We start from the raw sequence: 25,903 nt of genomic DNA, 5'->3' as shown, positions 1-25,903 counted from the left end.
CTAGAGCCTGTGCTCCGCAACAAGAGAAGCCTCCGCAATGAGAAGCCCGTGCACCGCAACGAAGAGTAGCCCCCGATCTCCACAACTAGAGAAAGCCCGCGCGCAGCAACGAAGACCCAATGCAGCCAAAAATAAACAAATAAATAAATAAATTTATTACAAAAAAACAAAAACTTGACCTTTTAAAAAAAGAAAAAGCAAAAGGCAAGTGACAAAGTCACAGCAGCACTATTCACAATGGACAAAAGATGGAAGTAACTCAAATGTCCATCAACAGATGTATGGATTAAAAAAATGTGATCTATCCAAATGATAGAATATTATTCAACCGTAAAAAGAAATGAAGCACTGACACAGGCTACATTGTGGATGAACCTTGAAAACATGATGCTGAGTGAAAGAAGCCAGACACAAAAGGCCACATATTGTATGAGTCCATTTATATGAAGTGTCCAGAACAGGCAAATCCATCGAGACAGAAAGTAGACTAGAGGTTACCAGAGGCGGGGGGAGGGGGGATTGGGGAGTGACTGCTATGGGTGCAGGGTCTCCTTTGCGGGTGGTGAAAATGTTTTCGAACTAAATAGAGGTGATGATGGCACAACATTATAAATACATTAAATGATGTACTAAATGCTACTGAATTGTACACTTTAAAACTGTTAATTTTATGTTCTGTGACTCGCTTGTCAATTTTTCTAAAAGGGCAATCCAAACAGTAAATACATAATTTTCATTTGTTAAAAAAAAAGGCAAGTGATAATCCATACAGCATAATCCCTTTTATTTTAAAAACAAAACACATTCCCTGCAATGTCAACGCCAGCACTGTAGGAGCTTTTTCTTATTTAAAAAAAACACGCACATGGAATATGTGTGTAAATGCATAGAAAGGGATGGCTTTCCCTCTGGTGAGTGAGAAGGAGGCAAAGGGAATTCTCATGTTTTTCTTGAGTTTTGTTTCAACTTTTACAACATGAATGAATACATGTAATAGTTTCTATTGTTAAAGACCAAAACAACCACCAACACCCACAAACCCATATTGTCTGTCCCCCTCAATCTCTACAAGAAGAAAACACCCTGAGAAGATAGAGCCGCTTGCCCCAGATCTGCTAGTTAGTGGCCATTTGGAGCATAATCTGGGTCTCTTAGTACCAGACCCACACATGTTCACTCCCCCAGAGCCAGAAAAGTGCCTTTGATACTGGATGGTGATGTTTATCAAGCACCTGCCGTCACCAGCTACTGGGCTCAGCGCTCACCATGGATGAAGTGGTGCTCAGACCCCCTCGGATCCCTGTGTTCACCCCTCGCCCCTCTTCAGTGTGCTTTTGCTACTGACCAGGCACCTTGGGCTCCCTGGCTGGCAGGCTCTGTAAGAATTTACAGGCCCCGTGCCTAAGGGCAGGGCAACTCTGAGGTGTAACTCACACTCCAGAGCTCACTGCCCTGCATGGGCTTTATTGGGCTTCCTCCTTTCCCTGTCCTGATCCCCCCACTTCCCCAACAGCCTTTTCTAGGGCTGCTTCCTTAATAAATCACCTGCAGAGGAACATCCTCGCCTCAGGTCTCCTTCTAGAAGATACTGATATAAACAGAACTTAACTCATTTTATCCTCAGAATACTTTATGAAGTAGGACCCCTGCTGCCCGCCTTGTAGAGCTGATGAACCTGAGGTGCACAGTAGCTTGTTAACTTTTACAAGGCCACACAGCTAATACTAGGATTCAAGTTCCAGCAGTCTGGCTCTAGGATCCACACTTCTTTTTTTTTTCTTTCACGTTGTGGTGTGTATCAGTGCTTTATTCCTCTTTATGGCTGAATGATATCCCATTACATGGACAGACCATCTTTTGTTCATAGTACTTAAAAAAAATTATTTATTTATTTATTTGGTTGCGCTGGGCCTTAGTTGCAGCATGTGGGCTCTAGTCCCCTGACCAGGGATCAAACCCGGGCCCCCTGTATCGGGAGTGAGGAGTCTTAACCACTGCGCCACCAGGGAAGTCCCCAGAATCCACACTCTTGCGACCACTCTACTGCCTCTCAAAGTCTCACAGCCCAAGCTCCTTATGTTATCAGCAAGTGTACTGGAGAGAATAATGTCCCCTCAAACTTCACATCCACCTGGAACCTCAGAATGTGATCTTACTTGAAAATAGGTCTTTGCAGATGCAATTAAGTTAAGGGGAGGTCAGGCTAACTGAGGGTGCGCCCCAATGACTGGGTCCTTACAAGAGAAAGGAGAGGGAGAGTGAGACACACAGACACACAGAGGAGGCCACGTGACAACAGAGGCAGAGCCTGGAGTGATGCAGCCACAAGCCAAGAGCTGCCACCTGGAACAGGCAGGGAGCTTCTTCCCCTAGAACCTTTGGAAGGCGCACAGCCCTGCTGACACCTTGATTTTGGACCCCTGGCCTCCAGATCCGTGAGAGAATACATTTCTTTGTTTGAAGCCTCCCAGTTTGTGGTCATTTGTTACAGTGGCCCCAGGAAACTAATACAGCAAGCATACGGAGAAAGTCCTATATAGAAGGTGCACAGACGATTTCTATTGAGCTGAAATTCATATCAGCCACTCTCGGGTCCCACAAAAGGTTCAACTGGTAGGACAAAAGCGACATAATTGCCCTCAGGGCTATCTTTTATTGACTAGTTCTGCGTTTGATGCTGTATATATTTTTCTCAACAGTCCTGGGCGTCAGGAGTTACCACACCCACCTTACAGGTGAGGAACCTGAGGATGGGAACAAGGTGATGCATTGGTAAGAGTGGGTCTGAGTTTTTTTTTTTTTTTAATTAATTAATTAATTAATTAATTTTTGGCTGTATTGGGTCTTCGTTTCTGTGCGAGGGCTTTCTCTAGTTGCGTCAAGCGGGGGCCACTCTTCATCGCGGTGCGCGGGCCTCTCACTATCGCGGCCTCTCTTGTTGCGGCACACAGGCTCCAGACGCGCAGGCTCAGTAGTTGTGGCTCACGGGCCTAGTTGCTCCGCTGCATGTGGGATCTTCCCAGACCAGGGCTCGAACCCGTGTCCCCTGCATTGGCAGGCAGACTCTCAACCACTGCGCCACCAGGGAAGCCCTGGGTCTGAGATTTAAACTCAGGTCCACCTCACTCCACAGCCCATTCCCCTTACAATGGACTGCTCTACCCGGGCACATCTCCAAGAATATTCTAGCTGTGTGTGTCCAACTCAGCAGCCACTCGTGGCAACGGAGCACCTGAGATAGGGCACGTCCAAATGGACATGTGCTGAAAATGTAAACTACACATAAGCCATCAGCAGATGGGTAGATCAACAAAACGTGGTCCATCCACACAATGGGATAGTACTCTGCCTTAAAAAGGAAGGAAATTCTGACACAACTACAACATGGATGAAACTCAAGGACATTATGCTCAGTGAAATAAACCAGTCACAAAAAGACAAATACTGTATGATTCCACTTATGTGAGAGGTACCTGGAGTAGTCAAAGTTATAGAGACAGAAAGTAGAATGCCGGTTGCCAGGGGCTGGAGGAGGGAGAAATGGAGAGTTATTGTTTAATGGGGACAGAGGTTTACATTTGCAAGATGAAAAGAGTTCCGGAGTCTGGTTGTACAACAATGTGAACGTTCTTAACGCTGCTAAACTATACACTTAGAAATGGTTAAGATGAGAAAATTTTTTTTTTAACCTCTTTATTAGAGTACAATTGCTTTACAATGGTGTGTTAGTTTCTGCTTTATAACAAAGTGAATCAGTTATACATATACATATGTTCCCATATCTCTTCCCTCTTGCATCTCCCTCCCTCCCGCCCTCCCTATCCCACCCCTCTAGGTGGTCACAAAGCACCGAGCTGATCTCCCTGTGCTATGCGGCTGCTTCCCACTAGCTATCTATTTTACGTTTGGTAGTGTATATATGTCCATGCCACTCTCTCGCTTTGTCCCAGCTTAAGATGAGAAATTTTATGTGTATGTTACCACAGTAAAACATACATATATATATTATATTATATATAAATGAATAACCCACCAGATTTCAAAGACTTAAGATGAAAAAAATGCAAAATACCCTACTGATAATTTTTATTTTAAATTTTTAAAATTTTTATTTATTTTTTTCGGCTGCACCATGTGGCTTGCAGGATCTTAGTTCCCTGACCAGGGATTGAACCCAGGCCCTCAGCAGTGAAAGCACAGAGTCTTAATCACTAGACCACCAGGAAATTCCCCCCTACTGATAATTTTTAAATTGATTACATGTTGAAGGATGATATCTTGGATCTACCGGGTTAAATAAAAATATTAATGAGGGGGCTTCCCTGGTGGCGCAGTGGTTAAGAATCTGCCTGCCAATGCAGGGGACACGGGTTCGAGCCCTGGTCTGGGAAGATCCCACATGCCGCGGAGCAACTGGGCCCGTGAGCCACAATTACTGAGCCTGCACGTCTGGAGCCTGTGCTCCGCAACAAGAGAGGCCGCGATAATGAGAGGCCCGCGCACCGCGATGAAGAGTGGCCCCCACTTGCTGCAAATAGAGAAAGCCCTCGCACAGAAACGAAGACCCAACACAGCCAAAAGTAAATAAATAAATAAATAAATAAATAAGTAAACCTATTCTCAAGAAAAAAAAATTAATGAAATTACTTTCACCTGTCCTTTTTACTTTCTTTTAATGCCACACCTAGAAAAATCATAATCATATCTGTGGCTTGCCTTACATTTTTTGGTAAAAGGCAAAAGATGTACACAACCGGAAGAGCAACCAGTGTATTGCCTTACATTTTTTTTGGACAGTGCTGTTCTCAGCTGCCCTTCAGAAAATGGATATGTGGTCAGTTTTCATCCTCTCCTGGTGACAGAGTTGTTTGTCCAGAGCCCAGGAATTTTTTTTCCAGACGCTTGAGTGTATCTCTGCACCCCCATGTCCCCAGTCCAATTGCTTCCATATCTGTAATTCATCTCCGCATGTGCTAACTAGTAGTTTCCAAGTGCTGACAAGACGATTTCCAAATACAAGAAGTAGGGAAGTGCTTTTTAATCTGGAGACTTCCAGGGAGTGGGAGACAGGAGACTGGCAGGTGCTCTGAGCGCACTGCCCAGTACTTTTTTCTTTTTTTTTTTAATTAATTTTTATTGGAGTATAGTTGCTTTACACTGTTGTGTTAGTTTCTGCTGTACAGCAAAGTGAATCAGCTATACGTACACATATATCCCCTCTTTTTTGGATTTCCTTCCCTTTTAGGTCACCACAGAGCACTGAGTAGAGTTCCCTGTGCTATACAGTAGGTTCTCATTAGTTATCTATTTTATACATAGTAGTGTATATGTGTCAATCCCATTCTCCCAATTCATCCTACTCTCCCTTCCCCCCCTTGGTAGCCATACGTTTGTTCTCTACGTCTCAGTGCCCAGTATTAATGGCTGGGAAAGCAGCACTGTTCCGGGCAGGGCTGGCTCTTCTAAGCGGGCATCCCAGCCCACTCACCCCCTAAATCCTGTTTGCCCCTAGGCCTTACCCCACTGCCTAAAGTGGTGCCAGACACACAGTCTAACTTCATGGGCTGCACCTCCTCCCAGGGACCCCTCGGCCCAGTGTCTGTTCCTCTCACAGGTGGAAGACATGCTTTTGCCCTTATTGTGTTCCCATGGCTTCCCAGGCAAAATAAAAATAACTGTGAAAGGCATGCCTGGCATCTGCCCAGTTTCTCCGCTTGGGTGAGGGCTGCTGTCGAGCTGAACACTGGAGCCTCCCCGAGCTCACTCCCGGGAGCTGGACCCACGCGAGATGCCAATTAACTGCGTCTCAGATGGCACCTGTGTGGGCTGTCTGATGAAGAGCCCAGCAGGGATGCAGAGAGCCGAGGCCAAGCTCTCCCACACGGGGGGTGCCGTGTGCACACACATGCAACCGAGCGCTGAGGAAGCGGCTTAGGGTGTTCGGGCCCGTGCCTGGGGGACCTGCGGCCTCCAGGGCGTCACTGGGGTAGGCAGGGGGAGTTCCAAGGTCACCCCTGGAGGCCTCTGGGTGCCCTGGAGAAATGTCACAGACCAAAAGATGGCTATGGGGACATCCCTGGTGGTGCAGTGGATAAGACTCCGTGCTCCCAATGCAGGGGGCCCGGGTTCGATCTCTGGTCAGGGAACTAGATCCCACATGTGTGCCACAACTAAGAGTTCGCATGCCACAACTAAGGAGCCGGCAAGCCGCAACTAAGACCCAGCACAACCAAATAAATAATAAATATTAATAAATAAATAAACAAAATAAAATAAAAACCACCAGACCATAAGGTAGAATTCCAAATGATATTAATTAGGGAGACGACTAACATTTAAAAAACAACAAAAACAAAAAAAACAAAAGATGGCTGTGGGCACCTCACTAAGTTCAACACAGTTACCACAGGACTCAGCAATTCCATGCCGAGGTATATACCTCAAAGCACCGAAAACAAATGTCCACACAAAAACATGAAGGTACCAGAACCTTCACAGCGGCACTCTTCACAATAGCCAAAAGTTGGAAACAACTCAGCGTCCATTGGTGGATGAATAGATAAATGAAACGTGGTCCAAACAGACAACGGAGTGTTACTAAGCCATAGAGAGGAAGGACGCACCCTCTCAGCCTGTTTTCCTCCTCTTTTCAAAAAGGAGATTGGATTCGATAACAATGGCTCATAGTAACAACAGTTAACACTTGCTGAGTGTGGGCACCAGGTACTATTCAGTTTACACGTATTAATTCATTTAATCCTCACAACAACTTTATGAGGGAGATATGGTTATTTCCCCCATTTCTACACGGGGCACTTAAGGCACACCAAGGTCAAGTGACTTGATCAAGGTCACTCAGCCAGTAAGTATTGGGTTAGGATTCACACTGGGCAGTCTGGCTCTAGCACCAACACTTATCACCACTAAGACTTTTGTTTTCACTGCACGACTCACATCTCAACAAAGGAAACCCAAGGAAAAGAGGATGCCAGCAGCCGGATCAAACATTTCCTTTTTCCTTGGTCCCTACGGTCCTTATACAGTGTGCTACTTTATTCTCACAGAGTGGTAAACACGAGGTCTGAACTTCAGGCCCCCATGGAAGTCCACCCCCTTCCCAACAAACGGGAGGAGGGGGCTTATATAGGGACCCAGGAAGTTTACCCAGACTAAAGAGTTGGGTCTGAGGTTCCTTGTGATCAGAGCCAGCCTCTGAATGAGAAGGAGGCTGCTGGGGGGCCCACAGCTGATGCAGCCCATGGGGGCCCAGACCAAACCCCTCTGTCTGTCTTTGCTTCTCCAGCACCAGCAGAAGGCCTGGAGTCAAGGTTCTAGATGACTGTTCGTAGGATGAATGACAGTTGGGGGGCTCCAGCACCATTCAGATCTGGGTGGCCACCCTGGGTTGCTCATTGTTAAATGTGTACCCGTGACAAGCACCTCAAATTTCTTCCCAGCACACTTAGAATAAAATCCAAACCTTGGCCTCTAAGGGGCTATGTGATCTGACCCCTGCTGACCCCACTGACCTCATCTTTAACCACCCTTGGCCTTGATCATCTTTTGTGACACTGGTCTCCTTGGTTTCCATAAACAGTCATGCCCCAGGGCCTTTGCACCTGCTTTCCCCCCAAGATATTTGCATGGCTCACTCCATGACTTCATTAGGGCTCAAATGTCACCTCATCAGAGAGGCCCTCCTTGATCACCATATCCAAAGAAGCACCCCACCAAGTCACCTCTATCATATCCCCCCCAGATTTTAGTTCTTCCATAACCCTGGTCAGAATCTGGAACTGTGTCATCTGTTTGTTTACATAGTTATCACCTACCTCCTCCGCACTAGAACATAAGCTTCACGAGGGCAGGGGCTTTGTCTTGCCCAATGTGTACACCCAGTGCCTAGAGAAGAGGCTGGAAAAGTGAGGACTCACTAACAATTCGTCAAATGAACCTCTCGGTTTCCTCACCTGTAAACCAGGCTACACAACGTCTCTCGGGCAGAGTGATGGTGAGAATCCCCATGACATGAGACACCATTGCTTGGGGACCACGCTCCTGACTGTCACTGGTGATGCCGGTGATGGCAGTGGGAAGAGCCTTCCCCTCACCCCCCACGCTGGCCCCTCCTCTTACCTTCGTGCTTCTGGAACTCCTCCTCGGAGAAGCTGACATCCTTGTGGGAGAGGTTGGTCATGAGCTGCTTGTTCTCCTCTTGCAGCTGGGCGATCTGGGAAAGGAGGTCTTGCGCTTCCCCTCGCCACACGTCCTCCACCAGCTCCAGCTCCTGCGGGGGTGAGGGGCCGGAGTGGGGTCACAGCCTGCCCAGGGCGGCAGCCTCACCCCCCCTGACCCTCGGGAGCAGCTCAGGCTTGCTGGGGCTTTGGGTTGTTCCCTTCTCCATGAGAACCAGGCCTCGGCAGGTGAGCAGATCAGGCCATCCATCACTAGCCCACACGGCAACTTTACAAAAAACAGAAGGCGTCCTTCCTCTGGGCAAGGCCTGCATTTATGCCGTTAGGACCTGGCCAAGTTAGAACTGCCCTGAAGACAACAATGGCATTGGAACTGTACCTTCTAACTATCTAGACAGGAGAGAGAGGGTGGAAGGGCAGCCCAAGGCTACAGGGACCCAAACATACCAATCTCTTTAGGGAGGTCATGTCCCTGATCTTCGGACAGACCCTCCATCAAGACAAACCTCTCTCCAAGGGAGAAAGAGGTTGCAAAGATCCCAGGGATACCACCTGGCCCCGGAGCTCCCTGTATATCTGAAGCAGGTGTCTCTTCAAGCAGACCTGGACGACTCACTTTACAAATCTGAGACTGTTTCCCTTAGTTGGGGAGCCCTACTATAAAAGCTCACAGTGAAGAAAACAAAAACACTAATTTGAAAAGATACATGCACCCCTATGTTTACAGTAGCATTCATTACTTACAATAGTCAAGACATTGAAGCGACCTAAGTGTCCATCAATAGACAAATGGATAAAGAAGATGTGGTACATATATACAATGGAATACTACTCAGCCGTAAGAAAGAATGAAATCTTGCCATTTGTAACAACATGTATGGACCTAGAGAGTATTATGCTAAGTGAAATAAGTCAGACAGAGAAAGACAAATACCATATGATCTCACTTATTTGTGGAATCTAAAAAAGAAACCAAACAAACAAAAGAAAATGAAAACATTCTTAGATACACAGAACAAACAGGTAGTTACCAGAGGGGAGGCGCAGGAGGGGGAGTGAAATAGGTGAAAGGGATTAAGAGGTACAAACCTCCAGTTACAAAATAAATAAGCCACAGGGATGTAATATATGGCATAAGGAATGTGGTCAGTAGTATTGTAATAACTTTGTATGGGGACAGATGGTTACTAGACTTATCTTGGTGATCATTTCATAATGTATGCAAATGTTAAATCACTGTATAGCACACCTGAGGCTAATATAATATTGTGTCAACTATATTTCAGTAAAAAAATAAAATAAAATAATAAAGGCTCACAGGGTTGAATGTGAGGATAAACAAGATGTCTATAAAAATTATTTTGTGGGGCTTCCCTGGTGGCGCAGTGGTTGAGAATCTGCCTGCCAATGCAGGGGACACGGGTTCGATCCCTGGTCTGGGAAGATCCCACATGCTGCGGAGCAACTGGGCCCGTGAGCCACAACTACTGAGCCTGCGCATCTGGAGCCTGTGCTCCACAACAAGAGAGGCCGCGATAGTGAGAGGCCCGCGCACCGCGATGAAGAGTGGCCCCCACTTGCCGCAACTAGAGAAAGCCCTCGCACAGAAACGAAGACCCAACACAGCCAAAAATAAAATAAATTAATTAAAAATAATTTAAAAAAAAATTATTTTGTGGATGGCTGTAATCAGAGAAACACATAATAACAAGTGTTGGCAAGGATGTGAAGAAATTGGAAAGCTCCTGCATTGCTGGTAAGAATGTAAAATGGTGCAGCCACTGTGGAAAACAGTCTGGCAGTTCCTCAATAAGTTAAACATAGTTACCATATGACCCACCAATTCCACTTGTAGGGTCTGAGATGAAAACTTGTGTCCACACAAAAACAGGTACATGAATGTTCATAGCAGCACTATTCATAATCGCCAAAAGGTAGAAACCACCCAAATGTCCATCAATTGATGAAAAGGTGAATAAAATGTGGTGTATCTGGAATATGATTCAGGCAAAAAGGGATGAAATACTGACATATGCTACAATTTGGATGAACCTTGAAAACATGATGCTTGGCAAAAGCAGCTGGTCACAAAAGGTCACACAGTGTTTGACTCTGTTGATGGGAAATGTCCACAGTAGGTAAATCCATAGATACAGAAAGCATACTGGCAGCTTTCTAGGGGCAGAAGGGTTGGCAGGGAGTGAGGAATGACTGTTAATGAGTCTGTGCTTTCTTTTCGGAGCAATGAAAATGTTCTAAAATTGATTGTAGTAATGGTTGCACAGCTCTGTGAATAAACTAAAAACCATTGAATTGTATGCTTTGAATGGGTGAATTGTATGGTATGTGAATTATATTCAGTAAAGCTGTTACAAAAAAAAAAAAAAAAGAGGTATTTTGTAAAATCATAAACTGTATAGAATGCTGGTTTAAAGCATGGATACTGGAGCCTGTTGACCTGAGTTTGAATTCTGTTCCTGCCACGTACTAGCTGATCTTGGACAAGTTATTCAACCTTAGGGTGCCTTGGAAATGAGGAATACAGTGTTATATCTACCCCCAGGGGATGTCATGAGGATTAAATGGTTAATATATGTAGATGTTTGGAATAGGGCCCAGTACCCAGAAAGTGCTAAACATATGTCTGCTGATTTCTGGTCCTCCTACAGCCCATCCCAAGCCGGCCCAGGTGGCCGGATGTCAGCATCGCCTCCTTTCATCTTTTAAATAAGTTCCTAAATCCCATCTCCTTTGTCAGGAAGCCTGCTGCACTGGGGAAATGAGAGGTAATAACTAAGTATTCGCACAGCTGCTTCAAGGTCACCAGGGGAGGTGAAGGGTGGGGCCAGAGGGCGAAGTGGTGGTGGAATGATGGAGTGGCCATGGGACCTTCCCACAGGCAGGTGTGGGCTGGAAGCAGAATCAGGCTCCTCCTGCCCTGGTTCTCTCTGCTCCCACCTGACACAGGCTGAGCACACAGAGGGCCCCAGTGCCATCTCAAGTGTAACTGGCTGGGGTAGGCGGAACAACGGCCCCCAGAGACGTCCACATCCTAATCCCTGGAACCTGAGAATATGCGAATTTACACAGCAAAAGGGATTTTGCAGATGTGATTCAGTTAAGGACCCTGAGATGGGGAGATGCTCCTGGGTTATCCAGGTGGACCCCATGTAATCACAAGGGTCCTTAAAACTGAAAGGAGGCAGGAAGGGCAGAATCAGAGACCACGTGGGGACTTCCCTGGCGGTCCAGTGGTTAAGACTCTGTGCTTCCACTGCAGGGGGCAAGGGTTGGCTCCCCGGTCGCGAAGCAGAGATCAGAGTTAGAGATTTGAAGATGCTACGCTGATGACTTTGAAGATGGAGGAAGGGGTCACAAGTCAAAGGATACAGGTGGCTCCCAGGAGCTGCAAAAGGCAAGGAAATGGATTCTCCCCTAAAGTTGCCCGCAGGAATGAATTTCCTGACACCCGATTTTAACCCAAGTGAGACTCACTTCTGACTTTTGACCTCCAGAATTTTATCCAGTACTGCCCATACTGATATTATTCATAATATCATATTATCCAATGTGATAATAAATTTGTGTGATTTTGAGTCAGTAAGTTTGCGGTAATTAGTTATAGCAGCAACAGATGAATACAGACTTTAATCCTCAGTTCTTTTTTTTCTTCTCTCAGTGAACTAAAGTTGATGCTGGTGGAGCTGGTTCTTGCCTCTGAGCTGACCACGGAGAATTCGATCTTGCCTCGAAACCAGCTAAAAAGGCTCTTCCAGGAAGTGGTCCCTGACTGATCACCTCGTTAGCCTCCTCTCAGCACTGTCTTCAAACTCCTTACGCTGGCCTGTGAGGCCCAGCATTAACAGACCCCTGTACCTCCCTGACCTCATCTCCTACCCCTCTTCCTCACTCGCTCTGCTCTTGTCACACCAGCCTTCTTTGTGTTCCTTGCACACACCAAGCTCACTCCTACCTCAGGGCATTTGCACTTGCTGCACCTCCTGCCTAGTATGCCCCTCCCCCAGATCTCTCTATGGCTGGCACCTACACTTCATTCAGATCTCAGCTCAGATGCCACCTCCTCAGGGAAGTCTTCCTGACTGCCCCATCAACTAGACACCATCCCTGGCCAGTCTCTTTTATATTTCCCTGTTTTATCTTCTTCATGGTACTTATCATAAGCTGAAATTTTTTAAAAGTTAAAAAAAATCTATCTCCTCACACTAGAATCACACCATTCCATTAGAGTAGCCACTAGCCACATGTGTCTGCTGAGCACTTGAAATGCCGCTGGTCTGAATTGAAACATGCAGTGAGGGTTAAACACTCACTGAATTTCAAAAGACATAATAGGAAAAAAAGAATGCAAAACACCTTATTAATAATTTTTTTGTAACTATGTGTGGCGATGGACGTTAACTAAACTTATGTGGTAATCATTTTGCAATATGTACATACATCGTATCATAATGTTGTAAGCCTAAAACGAATACGATGTTATATGTCAATTATATCTCAATAAAAAATAATTTTTTACATTGATTACATGTTGAAATAATATTTTGGAACGACTGGGTTTGATAAGACATGTTATTAAAATTAACCTCATCTGGGGAATTCCCTGGCAGTCCAGTGGTTAGGACTCTGCGCTTTCACTGCCGAGGGCCCGGGTTCAGTCCCTGGTGTGGCCAAAAAAAATAAAAATTAACCTCATCTGTGTCTTTCTATCAATGTGACATGCCACATTATATATCTATGGGACAGCACTGCACTAGAAAGTCAGGTCCTTGAGGGCAAAGACCTCACCTGTTGTGGTCACCACTGTCGCCCAGAACAGTGCCTGGCACTTAGTAGGTACTAAATAAATATATCTGTTGAATGAATAAATGAACAACGTATGCTGTTTATATTATAGGCACCTGTATCTGCACAGCCACTGCTTTCTAAAGTCTCTTCGCGTGTTTTTCCTGTCTTCCCTGTTACCCGCCCACTGCCTGAGATGAGGACCTGGCTTTCCTTTCCTTTGCATCACCCAAGTCACCTCGACAGGCACTTTGCAAGCTGCGGTCGGTCAACAGAGCTGCAGATGGAGTAACCAGGTAGAACATGATAAGACTGTGGCCTAGGTCTGAGTGATGAACAGAACTGAGTCCGGGGATCTTTTGGGAGGAAGAGTTGGTGGAAGAGAGGGTGCATGCTTTACTGGAGCCGTATTTGTCAAGAGAAAGAGAGAGAGAGAGAGAAGGAAGAAAAAAAGGAAGGAAGGAAGGGAGGGAGGGAAGGTGGGAGGGAGGAATGAACGGATAGACAGATAAGACGAAGGACATGCTAAGAAGATTTCTGTGGAAATAACACCTTGAAGAGCCTTTGAGGCTTACGGGGTGAGGGGAATCAGACGAGTCTCTCTTGATCCCAAGAATATGAAGTAAAGGGGACTGAAGTGGGGATGGGGAAAAAAAGGATTTTGTCCTCCGAATTAGAAAAGATCGTTCTCTGTATTTACAAATGAGTCCTGGCTTTGAACACACTGGTGTTTACTTCCTGGCTGATAGCATTCCAGAAGTGACAAGTGCAGCTGGCTGGGAATTCCACCTGCCTCCAGGCCTAGTGGCCTCCAATGGCTCCCAAGGGTGTCTGCCAGTCCGGCTGTAGCAGAACTAAAGTGCTAGGGGTGGGGACATAGGTGCCAGGACTTCTTGTGTGACTTGGGCTAAGTCCCTCAGTCCCTGTCAATAAGAGGCAGTTGTATGAGAGGATCTCAAGGTCCCTTCCTTCCCCAACCCCCCGGGAGAGATGGAAGGATCTGGGGTAGGAGTAGGGGTATCTGGGGTGGGGGTGGTGTCTCCAATATCAGCCTAAGAGCCCTCGGTGAAAAACTCTCCTGGCCTAAAAACAATAGTTAACAGTGGCAAGGCCCTCGAAATGGCCCAAGTTTTGTCCTGAGCACTTTAACTCTCACCACAACCCTATGAGATGGGTACTATTATTATCCCCATTTCACAGCTGAGGAAACTGAGGTACAGAGAGACGATCACACAGCCCGTGAGTGACAGGGCTTGAAACCAGGCTATCTAGCTCCCAAGTCCCTGCTCCTGGGAATCTTGACATTAACTACAGGGCCAGGGACATTTTCAAGCTCCCAGCGTGATCCTGGAAACTTTGCCTAAGGCTTGGGAGCTTGAATTTCCTACCTGACCCCAGAACATAGGGACCTTTGAGGACAAACACAATCAAACCTCCAAAACACTAGTTCTCTTAATCATCCAGGGATCTGCCCTTAGGTTAAGACTGCAAACACAGCCGGGGCTCTGTTCCTTGAAAAGACACAGACCTCAAAGTACACAGTATGTGATGGCTGGCCAGAGAGTTTCAGAGAGGCCAACTGGATTTCCTGAGGCCACACAGCAAGTCAGAGTCTGCTCAGACCCCCTGATCCCCCAAGGAAAAGCGTTTCCTCCCATTCTCAGTCTGAAGGGAGCGTCCCTGGGCTGAGGTTGGGGCAGGAAACCACACGTCTCCCACTTCCTTCTCCCAGGCACCTTGTCTGGACTCCCGGCCCAGTGAGGAGTCCCTGATTCATGAGCCCAGAGCTTGTTCGCAAGGCAGAGGCTTAGCCTTAAAGCTGCCCCAAATCATCTTCCTCCAATTCAAAGAGGGTGGGGAAGAGGCACTAGAATTACCTCCACTGGGGCTGAGACTCTCAGCACTACCTTGGGACAAATCCCTCCCCCCCAACTCTGATCCTCAGTTTCTTCATCTGTAAAATGAAGAGAATAATCCCTACCTCACAGAGTAAAATCGAGGTGGGGAAACCACCTCAGGTTAATAAACTAGAAGGAACCCTGGACTGGGGTTCATGGTTCCTTTTTGCAAATTAGAACCCAGAGACTGGCGGTCAATAAGCTCAGTGACTGGAGGTCACATCCCCTTGGCTCTGGAGGGTTCTGGAGTGGGATGAAGAATGGGTCCCGGTATCACATCTTCTCGGGTAACACTGAAGGGCAAGGGCGCTTATTTCATTTCTGGAAAAGAATAATATTATCTAAGCACTTTAGATAGTATCCCATTTAATTTTTATAAGGCAGGTCCTATTAGTATCATCATTTGATATGTGAGGAAATAAAGCACAGGGAGGTTAAATAACTTACTCAAGGTCACACGGCTATTAAGTGGTAAAGGTGGGATTGGAACTCAGGTCTGACTCCAAAGAACTACTCTTAATCTTTGGGGGTGCGTTTATCTCTGGGGGTGCGCAGGCTGGGCAAAAGAGGGCCAGGAGCCTCCCTCCTTCCCTCACCCAGTCCGATCGTCTCTCGTCTGTCCCCTGTATACACACGTGTGCACCTACAGTTGCCCAGTGCTGAAGGACCCCTAGGTCCCACGTTGCCGGGATGGGCAGACTGAGGCTACCGCCCACCTTCTGGTGCTTGCGCTCCTTCTCGATGCGGTCCATCCTCTCCAGGCGCAGTCGGTCCAGCTCGAGGCGCAGCTCGTCCAGCTCGGGCGCGACGTGGTGGCGGCTGACCAGCACCTCCAGGATCTCCAGGACACGCACGACCTTGGGCATGAGGCGCGCGATGGCCTCGCAGCCGTGCTGGTCGATGACCCGCTCGAACTCGTGGCCCACGAGCGACGCGATGTCGTACACGTCCATGACGGTCAGCTCCGCCACGTTCTTCTCCAGCGCCGACTCGGCCGCCAGCGCCGACCCCCGGTCCTCCTCCATGGCCCCCCGCCCGGCCTCTCCCCCACCCCGCAAACTAGTGCAACTCCCAAACTTGCCGCTGTCGAGGGCAGCGCCGGGCCGGGCCCACCTCTCGCCGCTGCCGCCGGCCCGCGCTTAGCTGACCCTCGGGCGAGGGCGCACCGGGCGGGCTGCGGGCGTCGGCATGGGCGGAGGCGGCGGGCCGGGAGCCTGGGGTCAGCGCGCGGGGCGCGGGTCTCTGCGCCCGGCTCGGCCCAGAGCCTGCTCCCCAGTGGGGGGAGGACGAGGAGAAAGAGGAGGAGGAGGCGAGGAAGGCGCGCGCGTGCGCAGGCCCGCGGCGCCTCCCAAGTTGGGAATCCGAGTTGGGCGCAATGGAGGCGCGGGGTCTGGCTGGAGAGCGGGCCCCGCTTTCCTCGGAAACAGTCCTCGCCGGCGGCTAGTCCCCACGCCCGGGGCCTGGCAAGGAAGGGCGGCCGTGGCTCCTCCGGGAAACTTTGGCGGCGGCGACGCCGGCTGACGAGCTCCCCCCGCGGGGATACCGCGCGCCCCGCCCCGATCCCGGCCTGGAGAGGGGCGCGCCCGGCTTCCGCCGCCCGAGGGCGCGCCGGGGTCCCCGCGGACACCGCACCCTCACCCACCGACTCCGCAGCCCCCTGCCCCCGCCCCGCTCCACCCGCGGGACCTTCCTTCCCCGCACCCCCCCTCCAGCCGGTCCCCCCCGCGCGTCCGGACGCGCCGCCCCCTCCTCCAGTCCGGTCCTGGCTCCTCCTCTCCCACTCCCGCCCCGGCGGAGTCGAGACTAGCCCAGAAGAGAAGGGGAGGAGGCGGTAGGGGTGCGGGTCGCTGGTCTCTCTGGACGATTCACAGTGTCGGGGGCGGCCCTTGCGCTGGAGAGAAATGGAGGGCTCAAGAGGTGGACTCCGGGATGCGGCCCATCCTGGGGAGGAGTCGAGGACCCCACGGCTCGTAGACTCTCCCGGCCGACCGGGTCACCGGGCGGACCTGGCGGCGCCGCGCCCTGCGCTCCAGGAGAGGCGCCCGGGAGAGGGGCAGAAAGGTCGAGGGGTCCTCTGGTCCCTAAGCGGCCGGGCTGCGCTGCCCGCCAGCCACGTCTGTTAGCGGCTCCTTGTGACCTAAAAACCACTTCACAGAGGAGGTGAGGCCGGGATTTGGATTTCAGCTTTCTTGTCCCAACCCCTCTGTCCTTTTGACCTGGCGGGATCAACTAGTCCATCAGACCACCCCTCCCCGCCCAGGCGAGCCTTCCCTGAACCCCCACGCCCCACGCGTGCGTAATTAGGCGCCCTCCTGTGCATCCCCACATCCCGCCTCCTACTCCCATAAAACTGCTCTTTGCATAGTTTTAACCGTGGTTACGCATACGCCTCCCCCCATCAGACTATGAGCTCCTTGAAGTCAGAAAAAAACCCTGAACGCCATTGTAGCTGTAAAAACCCACCCCAACCTGACACATGTTAATTAAAACTAAATTTTTTTAAGGTTTAAAATGCATCGAGCATTGGCTTTACATTTAGTTTAAAAATGCAGAGTGTTTACTATGGCCAGGCATTATTCTAGGTACTTTACAAATATTTCCTCATTTACTCCACTACTTCTCAAAGTGCGGCCTGAGGACCACCAGGGTTCCCCAATACCCAAAGGGTCTCTGTGAGGTCCCTTTTGCTGGCTATATATCAGTGAGAGGCTAGATGTTCTTCATATACTGAAACACAGATCAGCATATCGTGATTGACTGAATATGTAGATGCAGATTTGAGGGTCCAGCTCTCTGATGATGAGCTAGACATTAAAGAGATTTGCAAAAATATGAGACAATGGCACTGTCCTTGGTACTTATTTGTTTTGAAGCATGGTTATTTTTTATTAAAAAATATTCATGGTAGGGACTTCCCTGGTGGTCCAGTGGCTAAGAGTCCGTGCTCCCAATGCAGGGGGCCCGGGGTTCGATATCTGGTCAGGGAACTAGATCCCGCATGCCGCAGCTAAGAGTTTGCATGCTGCAACTAAAGATCCTGCATGCCACAAATAAGACCTGGCGCAGCCAAATAAATAAATAAAAATAAATATTAAAAAGAAAATTCATGTTAACATGTCATGTGTCTATTTTAAATTAATTTTTAAAAAACAGCTTAAATTTCTAGTTACAGTAGATATCAATAGATATAACATATCTAACAAAATCTCTTTAGGGTCTTCAATGGTTCTTAAGAGTGCCCTCAGAAAAAGGTCCCTGAGAGCAAAAAGTTTGAGAACTACTGCCTGACGACATCCAAAGAAGTATTATTATCCCTATTTTACAAAAGAGGAAACTGAGGCACAGAGAAGCCAAGTCACTCACCCAAGGCCAGGCAAACTGGTAAGTGCTAAAACTGGGGTCAGATCTGTGCACAGCAATCCAATAAAGTGGACCTATGATTATCTCCACCCTAAATCAAGAACAGTGCAGAATAGGGAGGGATGTTAATTTCCTGTAGCTACTGTAACAACTTGCCACAAACTTGATAACCTGAAACAACAGAAACATTCTCCGCCAGTTCTGGAGGCAGGAAATCTGAGATCAAGGTGCTGTCAGGGCCCTGCTCCCTCTGATGGCTCTAGAGGAGGATCCTTCCTGGCCTCTTCCAGCTGCCGGCTTCCTTAGCTCATGGCAGTATCACTCCAATCTCTGCCTTTGTCTTCACGTGGCCTTCTCTGTATCTCTGTCTACTCCTCTGAATCTCTTATAAGAACACTTATCATTACATTTAGGACCTACCCACACAATCCAGAACGATCTTATCTCAAGATTCTTAATCATATCTGTATAGACACTTTGAAAAATAAGGTCACATTGACAGGGTCCAGGGATTAGGACGTGAACATTACTTTTTTTGGGGGGGAGGGTGTGTGTCAGGAGGGGTGGCACCATTCAACTCGCCACAAGAGGTTAAGTAACTTGCTTAGGGTACCACAGCTGGGAGGGATGGAGCTGAACCCAGTGGGTGCCCATGGTGAACTAAGGGATAAATAATGAATGCCCAGATTGGGGCAACTTTACCCTCAAGGTAGCAAAGATGTACTGAGAGTCTGCTGGGAGGGGACAAGGAAAGAGGAGCCACAGTGCCAGCCTGCAGCCTGAGCCTCGGGACCAGGGCAGGAAAGTGATGGGAGAGTGGAAGGGATGGAAATGACTTTAGGAAGGGAAAGAGGAGGCAAGGGTCCAAGGTGACCCCCCCAACTGATGAACCTGAGTGCTTAGGAGAATGCTTACAATCTTAAAAAAAGTAGGGAGAGGCAGCTGTTCCTGATACTTAAGCATCCAGATCTCTCTGCTTTGTAACCTTGGTCCAGTCACTGACTGGGTGTATCATGATCACACTTGAAAAAATTAATTTCTTCATATCAAATATCCAGTCTTCAAAATTTCAATTGTCTCCTCAGTTTACTTCTTCTTTTTCTTCTTTTTTTTTTAAATCTTGATGTTTTCAACATTTAGATTTTTTTTTTAAATTATTTATTTATTTATTTATTTATTTTTGGCTGTGTTGGGTCTTCGTTTCTGTGCAAGGGCTTTCTCTAGTTGCGGCAAGCGGGGGCCACTCTTCATCGCGGTGCGTGGGCCTCTCACTATCGTGGCCTCTCTTGTTGCAGAGCACAGGCTCCAGACGCGCAGGCTCAGTAGTTGTGGCTCACAGGCCCAGCTGCTCCGCGGCATGTGGGATCTTCCCAGACCAGGGCTCGAACCCGTGTCCCCTGCATTAGCAGGCAGATTCTCAACCACTGCGCCACCAGGGAAGCCCCCAGTTTACTTCTTTAAAGTTTGTTTCTTTAACCCAAGATCCAAATAATATTCACATATTGCAATTGGTTGATATGTCCCTTAGTCTCTTTTAATCCTCCATCTCTCTTTTTTTTTTCCTCCTTCCCTTGAAATCTATTGATGAAACAGGATTATTTGCCTTTTAGAGATTCTCAGTCTGGATTCTGATGATTTCACCACTGTGAAATTTCACCTTTAATATGTTTGTTCCCTATATTTTCTTTAGACTGGTGTTGGATGGAGAGATTGATTTGATTTGAGTTCAGTTTATTTGGTGGTGATGCATTCTAGCATTTGTCTTTATTTTGGAGGGATTCTCTTCTGTTTATTTAGCTATAGATCACATACAGTGACATTAACCCTTTTAATGTGTGCAATTCGGTAGTTTTTAGCACATTTACAAGGTTGTGCAAGCATCACCACTCTCTAATTCCACATTTTCATTAACCTCCCCATAAAACCCTGTACCCATTAGCAGTCACCCTCCCTTCCCCTGTGCCCCCAGCCCCTTACGACCACGAATCTGCTTTCTGGGTCTACAGATTTGCCTATTCTGGACATTTCATATAAATGGAATCATAGACTATGTGGCCTTTTGTGTCTGGCTTCTTCCACTTAGCATCATGTTTTTCAAGTTTATCTGTGTTGTAGCCTGTGTCAGTGCTTCATTCCTTTTTACGGCTGAATCATGTCCCGTTGTAAGGATGGACCACATTTTGTTTATTCATCCATTGATGGACTTTTAGGTTGTTTCCACCTTCCCTGTTGTTTTGCCTGTTGTAAAAACAGTACTTTTCTTCAGATCACTTGGTAGGAACATCTTCTCCTCACAGAACTCCTTGTTTCTGGGAGATGACCCAGGCTCCAGAAGAGGGTAGGAAGGAAATGGGAAAAGGGCTTTATCCAACCAGGGAGCTCACAACTATTGAGTGAGTACCTTCTGTGTGCCAGGTGGGGCAATCCTGCGACCACCAAGCTGCTTTCTCTCTATGCATCTGCCTATTCTGGACATTTCAAATAAATGGAATCATACCATATGTGCAGGAATAAGAGAAGACCATAGGCCATGTGTGTGAATCCCAGGTAAAAAATAGGCTCTATTTGTGTGAGTCAGCAGACTGGATTGGATGGGGCAAGTTGGGGAGTGGTGGGGAAAGAAGTTGAAGAGAGGACCAGAAATTGATTCTGGGGCCAAGTTCATATTTGATGCACTAAGTATGTTATATGATCTTCAGCAAGTCATTGAATCGTTCTTTGTCTTAGTTTTTCATCTGTAAAATGGGAATAACCCCAATCATACCTCCCTCCAGGATTTTTGTGGGGATTAAATGAGTTAAAATACATAAAGTGTTTCGATCAGAGGCTGGCACATAGTAAGAGCTACATTAATGTTAGCTATTGCTATTTATATTATTATTGTTGTTGTTGTTACTATTACATTTGCTGTTATTGTTACCCCTGAAGCATTTAGTTCAGAACAATGACATCATGGAATCAACACTGTTGTCTGACTGTTAGAGGAATTGGAAATTAGGGAAACCAAGTCCCATCAATTGTACCTGCAAAATATCTCTCAAATTCTTCCACTTTTCTTCACCTCCCTGAAACCACCCTAGCCCCACTTAATATTATTTCCCCTCCTGGAAGGCTACTGTAGGTTTCTAACTGAGTCGTCTGCTTCATCTCATCTTCTTTCTAATCTGTCTTCTACACAGCAGCCAGTAATCTTGATAAACACATACTTTTTATCACTCCAGGTATCAATGCCAAGTTACAATAAGCCCAAAGTCCTTCCCATGGCCAACGGGACTTTCATAGTGTCATCTGTGTCTACCTCTCCATCTTCATCTCACACCTAATCGGCTCACTCTCTAAGCACCAGCCACCCTGCTATTCCTTTAGTCCTTCTATGTACCATGGTTTATCTATTCCAAACTCAAATCCCTGGTAAGAGCATCCAAATGGCTAAGCTTGGGTCATAGCCCATGCCCTGGGATCAGATGAAGCAAAGTTTAACTTTTTCAGCTTTCGTCAAAGGAATAAAACTCTGCTTTCACCAAGAATCACACAGGGATGGATCACATAGGGGTGGACAGCCCAAACTTAGAAAGGGAGTTCAGATGCTGAGCAGGAAACAACACATGACTTGTTGAGGGGGGCATGCAAATTTGGGTCAGAGCTGAATTGTTGGGAAACAATAGAAAAGGAATTAAAGGTCAGTCCACTAGAGGGCCTCTTTCTGCATCCATTCCACACACAGCATTCAACCTCCCCTCCCAATAACACAGAACAGCTATTTAAAGACTATCGGCTTGCTGAAATATTTGTGAATAAAAAGATATAATGTCTTTGAATTGCTTTAAAATAATCCACTGGGACGGTGGGATGGTTGGGAATATGGATAAAATGAAGACTGGCCTTTTTGTTAATAATTGTTGAAGCTGGGTGATGGGTACATGGAACTTCATCATACTATTTTTCTTCCTTCTGTAATATTAGAAAATTTTCATTAGAAATTAAAAAAATTAATATAGACTATGGACTTGAGTGAATGGCAAAATATTAGCTTTCCTTGGATGAGTTTTGTTTCAGCTATGGGTAAAAGAAGAGAGATTTGATGCCACCAACAGGAACAGAAGATCTGGAGGCGGGGGGAGAGAGGATGAGTGGGGTGCTGGGACCTCCCACGGTTATAGGGACAGGAGGAAGAGCCAGTTGCATGGGCACGTGGCAGAGAGAAGCAGTGATTATGTGGAAGGAGAAGTTACTGCTTCCTGGAAAATCAGGCTACCAGTGCCTGAGAAAGCACACTAGGACTTGAGAGGGAACTTTGGGGCACTAGAGTGTAGCTCCCCTGTGCTGTTGCCGTAGACTATCTAATAGATTGAATGTCTGTGCCCCGCAAATTCATATGTTGAAAACCTAACCCCGCAATGTGATGATGTTAGGGGGAGGGGCCTCTGGGAAGTGATGAGGTCATGAGGATGGAGCCCTCATGCATAGGATTAGTGCTCTTATAAAAGAAATGCCGGAAACTCCTCACCCCTCCCACCACGTGAAAAGACAGAGGTCTGTGAACCAGGAAGGGAGTTCTCACCAGACACCAAATCTGCCAGTGACTTGATCTTGGACCTCCAGCCTCCAGAACTGTGAGAAATAAATTTCTGTTGTTTATAAACCACCCAGTCTATGGTACATTTTTTTTTACCTCCTTTTTAAAAAAATTGTGGTATAGTTAACATATGTTGTGTAAGTTTAAGGTATACAACATGTTGATTTGATCCCTTTATGTGTTGCAATATGACTGCCACCGTAGCATTAGCTGACATCTGCATGTCTATGGTTTTTTGTTATAGCAGCCAAAGCTGACGAAAACAGACTATTTTACGAGGACCCTTATCTTTCAGGAGTCTGAGTAGTCTTCTGCTCTACTTGCCCTGTCCCTTGGGCTCAATCCCAAGGGTTGACCACCTGAAATAGCCTCACACCCACTCTTCTACCCACGCAGCCTTGACTTCCCATGGTTGCTAATCTGGATTATCCTTCCTCTTCCTTACTCCCTCCTCCTCCTCCTCCTCCTCCTCCTTCTCTTCTATCTCCTCCTCCTCCTCCTTTAATTTGATAGACTTGAGATGGTCATGAACTGTTCTGATATCGTCATTATATCTTTAAACACCAGAACGTCACGCGAGACTCAGTTTGTTCTGCAGTGATTCTACTTAATGGTCAACCCCCGCCCCCCAACTCAAGGACATTATATGGAAGATAATAATGTCCCCAAACCCATCATGGAAAACCTTAGTAACAAGAGTCTTTAAAGTGCATTGGGCACGCTCTCTGAATTTCAATGTCTGTTTCCACCTGAAGAGAGATTACCTGTAAATACTGGGTCTGTGTAGATTTTCCATTACAGTTACATTAATTTGGTAGCAGTTCTCCGCTTTGAGGGTCTCATCCACTTAAATGGTTGGGCTCTTAATTAAATAAAATGTTTAAAGAAAAATATTTAAAAAGTAAAAAAATCACCCACTGCCTTTGTATGGGTTCCTCAAAAAGCTTATGAGTTAATGCTTTATTGGAGGGTATGATACCAGGGAAGCAAGAGTCAGGGAAGAAGGGAAGTGGGGCCGAAAAGGAGGGAGAGCAAATTCAAGGTGGAATATTACCGAAGTTGGTCCAGCTTTGCAGGAACACTCAGCCGGATGCTTAATCTAATGGGAGGTCTCTGGGGAGAATGTGTGAAACCGCTGAATCTCAGAACTGTCCAATAGCACAGACAGGGGTATTGGGAGGGTATATGGGTGGCGGGGAGAAGATGAGCGATTTATCTGCCCGCTCCTTTATGTCTCTCATTAGTCCTCCCCTTGGGGCATTAACCTCCCCCCTTCTCTAGGCAGATCTCCCCTAGTTGGGTTGGTCCTGGGTGCTGAGGCAGCCGCAGCCTTTGCCCCTGTGGTCTTCTGAGACCATCAGAACTTGTAGGAGCTGAGGTGAACCTGGCACTGCACAGGGTTCTGCCACCACAGGAACAGCGTGAGCTGTAGCTGATGCTGTTCATGCCGGGAAGAGAGGCAAGTATCCCAGGTGGAGGTGGGGGAGGGTACAGGTGGGACAAATGGCTCTGGGTCTGCCACACCCATAATCCATCCATTTACAAAATTATGGATGCAGTAGGCTTCCTCCCATCCCATTTCACTCCCAGGTAACTACTGTTGACAGTTTGATCCATGAGCTTCCTGATTTTTTCCTGAGAATATCTAAACACACATTTATTTTTTAAATGGAAGCATGACATACATATTAGTATGCAATTTGCTTTTGTCACTTAACATTACCCTGTAATTATCTTTCCAGCTCAGCATATATACATCTACCTTGTTCTTTTTTCTTTTTTTTAATTAATTTATTTATTTATGGCTGTGTTGGGTCTTCGTTTCTGTGCGCGGGCTTTCTCTAGTTGCAGTGAGCAGGGGCCACTCTTCATCGCGGTGCGCGGGCCTCTCACTATCGCAGCCTCTCCTGTTGCGGAGCACAAGCTCCAGACGCGCAGGCTCAGTAGTTGTGGCTCACAGGCCCAGTTGCTCCGCAGCATGTGGGATCTTCCCAGATCAGGGCTCGAACCCGTGTCCCCTGCATTGGCAGGCAGATTCTTAACCACTGCGCCACCAGGGAAGCCCTCTTTTTTCTTTTTAAATAGATAATCCTGCCTCATTCTTTTAAATGATGATTGTATAGTTTTCTGTTTTATGGATGTACTGTAATTTACCTGCTTATTTCTCCCTTGATAGACATTCACACTATTTCCCGGTCTGGGCTATTTTAAACAACATTGCTGTGTAAGTCCAGGCAAGTTTTGGTTCTTTCAATTTGATGGGAAGTGACTAGTGGCTAAAATACGTTACATCCTTATCTGCCCAGCACCTCCATTCCTGCCTATAGATTAGGCAGTAAGGACGAGGCTGCTGGCCACAGCTCACCCTGCAGAGAGCCAGCCCCGGGCTATGTTGGTGCGGGGGCGGGGGAGAGCGGGTGGGGGGTCCCCCCCCTGCAGCCACGCCTCTTTCTAAAGTGTAGACTGTAGTGTTAGGAAGAAACTACTACAGGATTTGGGCTTTGGTTGGGTGGCTCTGGGGAGAATTTAAGGATCTGGGAGTTTGCTCTAGAGTGGGTGCTGTCAGGAAGCAGGGACGATTCTAGGATCCGGGCTCTTAATAAATCTTATCTATACGGAGGACAGACTGGAGAGAAGCTAAGGCTATAATTGGTACAGAAGCAGCCGTCACTCTCATTCGCCCAGAGAGGGATAGATCTGGCATCTTGTGGCCTGGACCACGTTCCTGTGTAGTCTTGTTCCATCACCGTCCCGAGCGGCCTCGGCTGATGCTGCTGTTCTGTGACATCGTTATCTCAACGGGAGAACAGCAAGGCCAGCTGACTGGGCCGGGTCAGCAAGTGTACGTCTGGGGTTGCTCCTCTCTTTCTCAAAGCTGTGAAGGTGGAAGTAGGGCCTAGGAAAAAGCAAAACTTGACCCTGACCAGCTTCGGAACGTGATCGAATGTCAAAGGCACAACCTCTCCTGGCTGCCTTTATGCCTGGACCTGACTGTTTCTGGACTACATCTTGGACAGCTGAGAACTCTTCCCTGTTATTTTAAATAGCTTCATTGAGATATAGTTCATATG

General features: G+C 47.3%; 1 protein-coding gene across 5 annotated transcripts in view; it reads right to left on the bottom strand.

The window, feature by feature from the left end:
* Nucleotides 1-16,546, bottom strand: part of RILPL1 (Rab interacting lysosomal protein like 1) — a 45,000-nt gene extending 28,454 nt beyond the window's left edge. For all 5 annotated transcript variants that reach the window (XM_036874367.1, XM_036874366.1, XM_036874368.1 and 2 more), the window contains exons 1-2: nucleotides 15,613-16,546; nucleotides 8,137-8,287 (exon numbers count right to left, since the gene is read on the bottom strand). In XM_036874367.1, the coding sequence (XP_036730262.1) occupies nucleotides 8,137-8,287; nucleotides 15,613-15,921 (460 nt within the window). In that variant the 5' untranslated portion in view covers nucleotides 15,922-16,546. The remainder of the gene's footprint in view (nucleotides 1-8,136; nucleotides 8,288-15,612) is intronic.
* Between the last annotated feature and the right edge of the window lie 9,357 nt (nucleotides 16,547-25,903).

The sequence above is a fragment of the Balaenoptera musculus genome, chromosome 14 (genome assembly GCF_009873245.2).
Source record: "Balaenoptera musculus isolate JJ_BM4_2016_0621 chromosome 14, mBalMus1.pri.v3, whole genome shotgun sequence".
Taxonomy (NCBI): Eukaryota; Metazoa; Chordata; class Mammalia; order Artiodactyla; family Balaenopteridae; genus Balaenoptera; species Balaenoptera musculus.
This window is presented reverse-complemented; position numbering and strand designations above follow the sequence as displayed.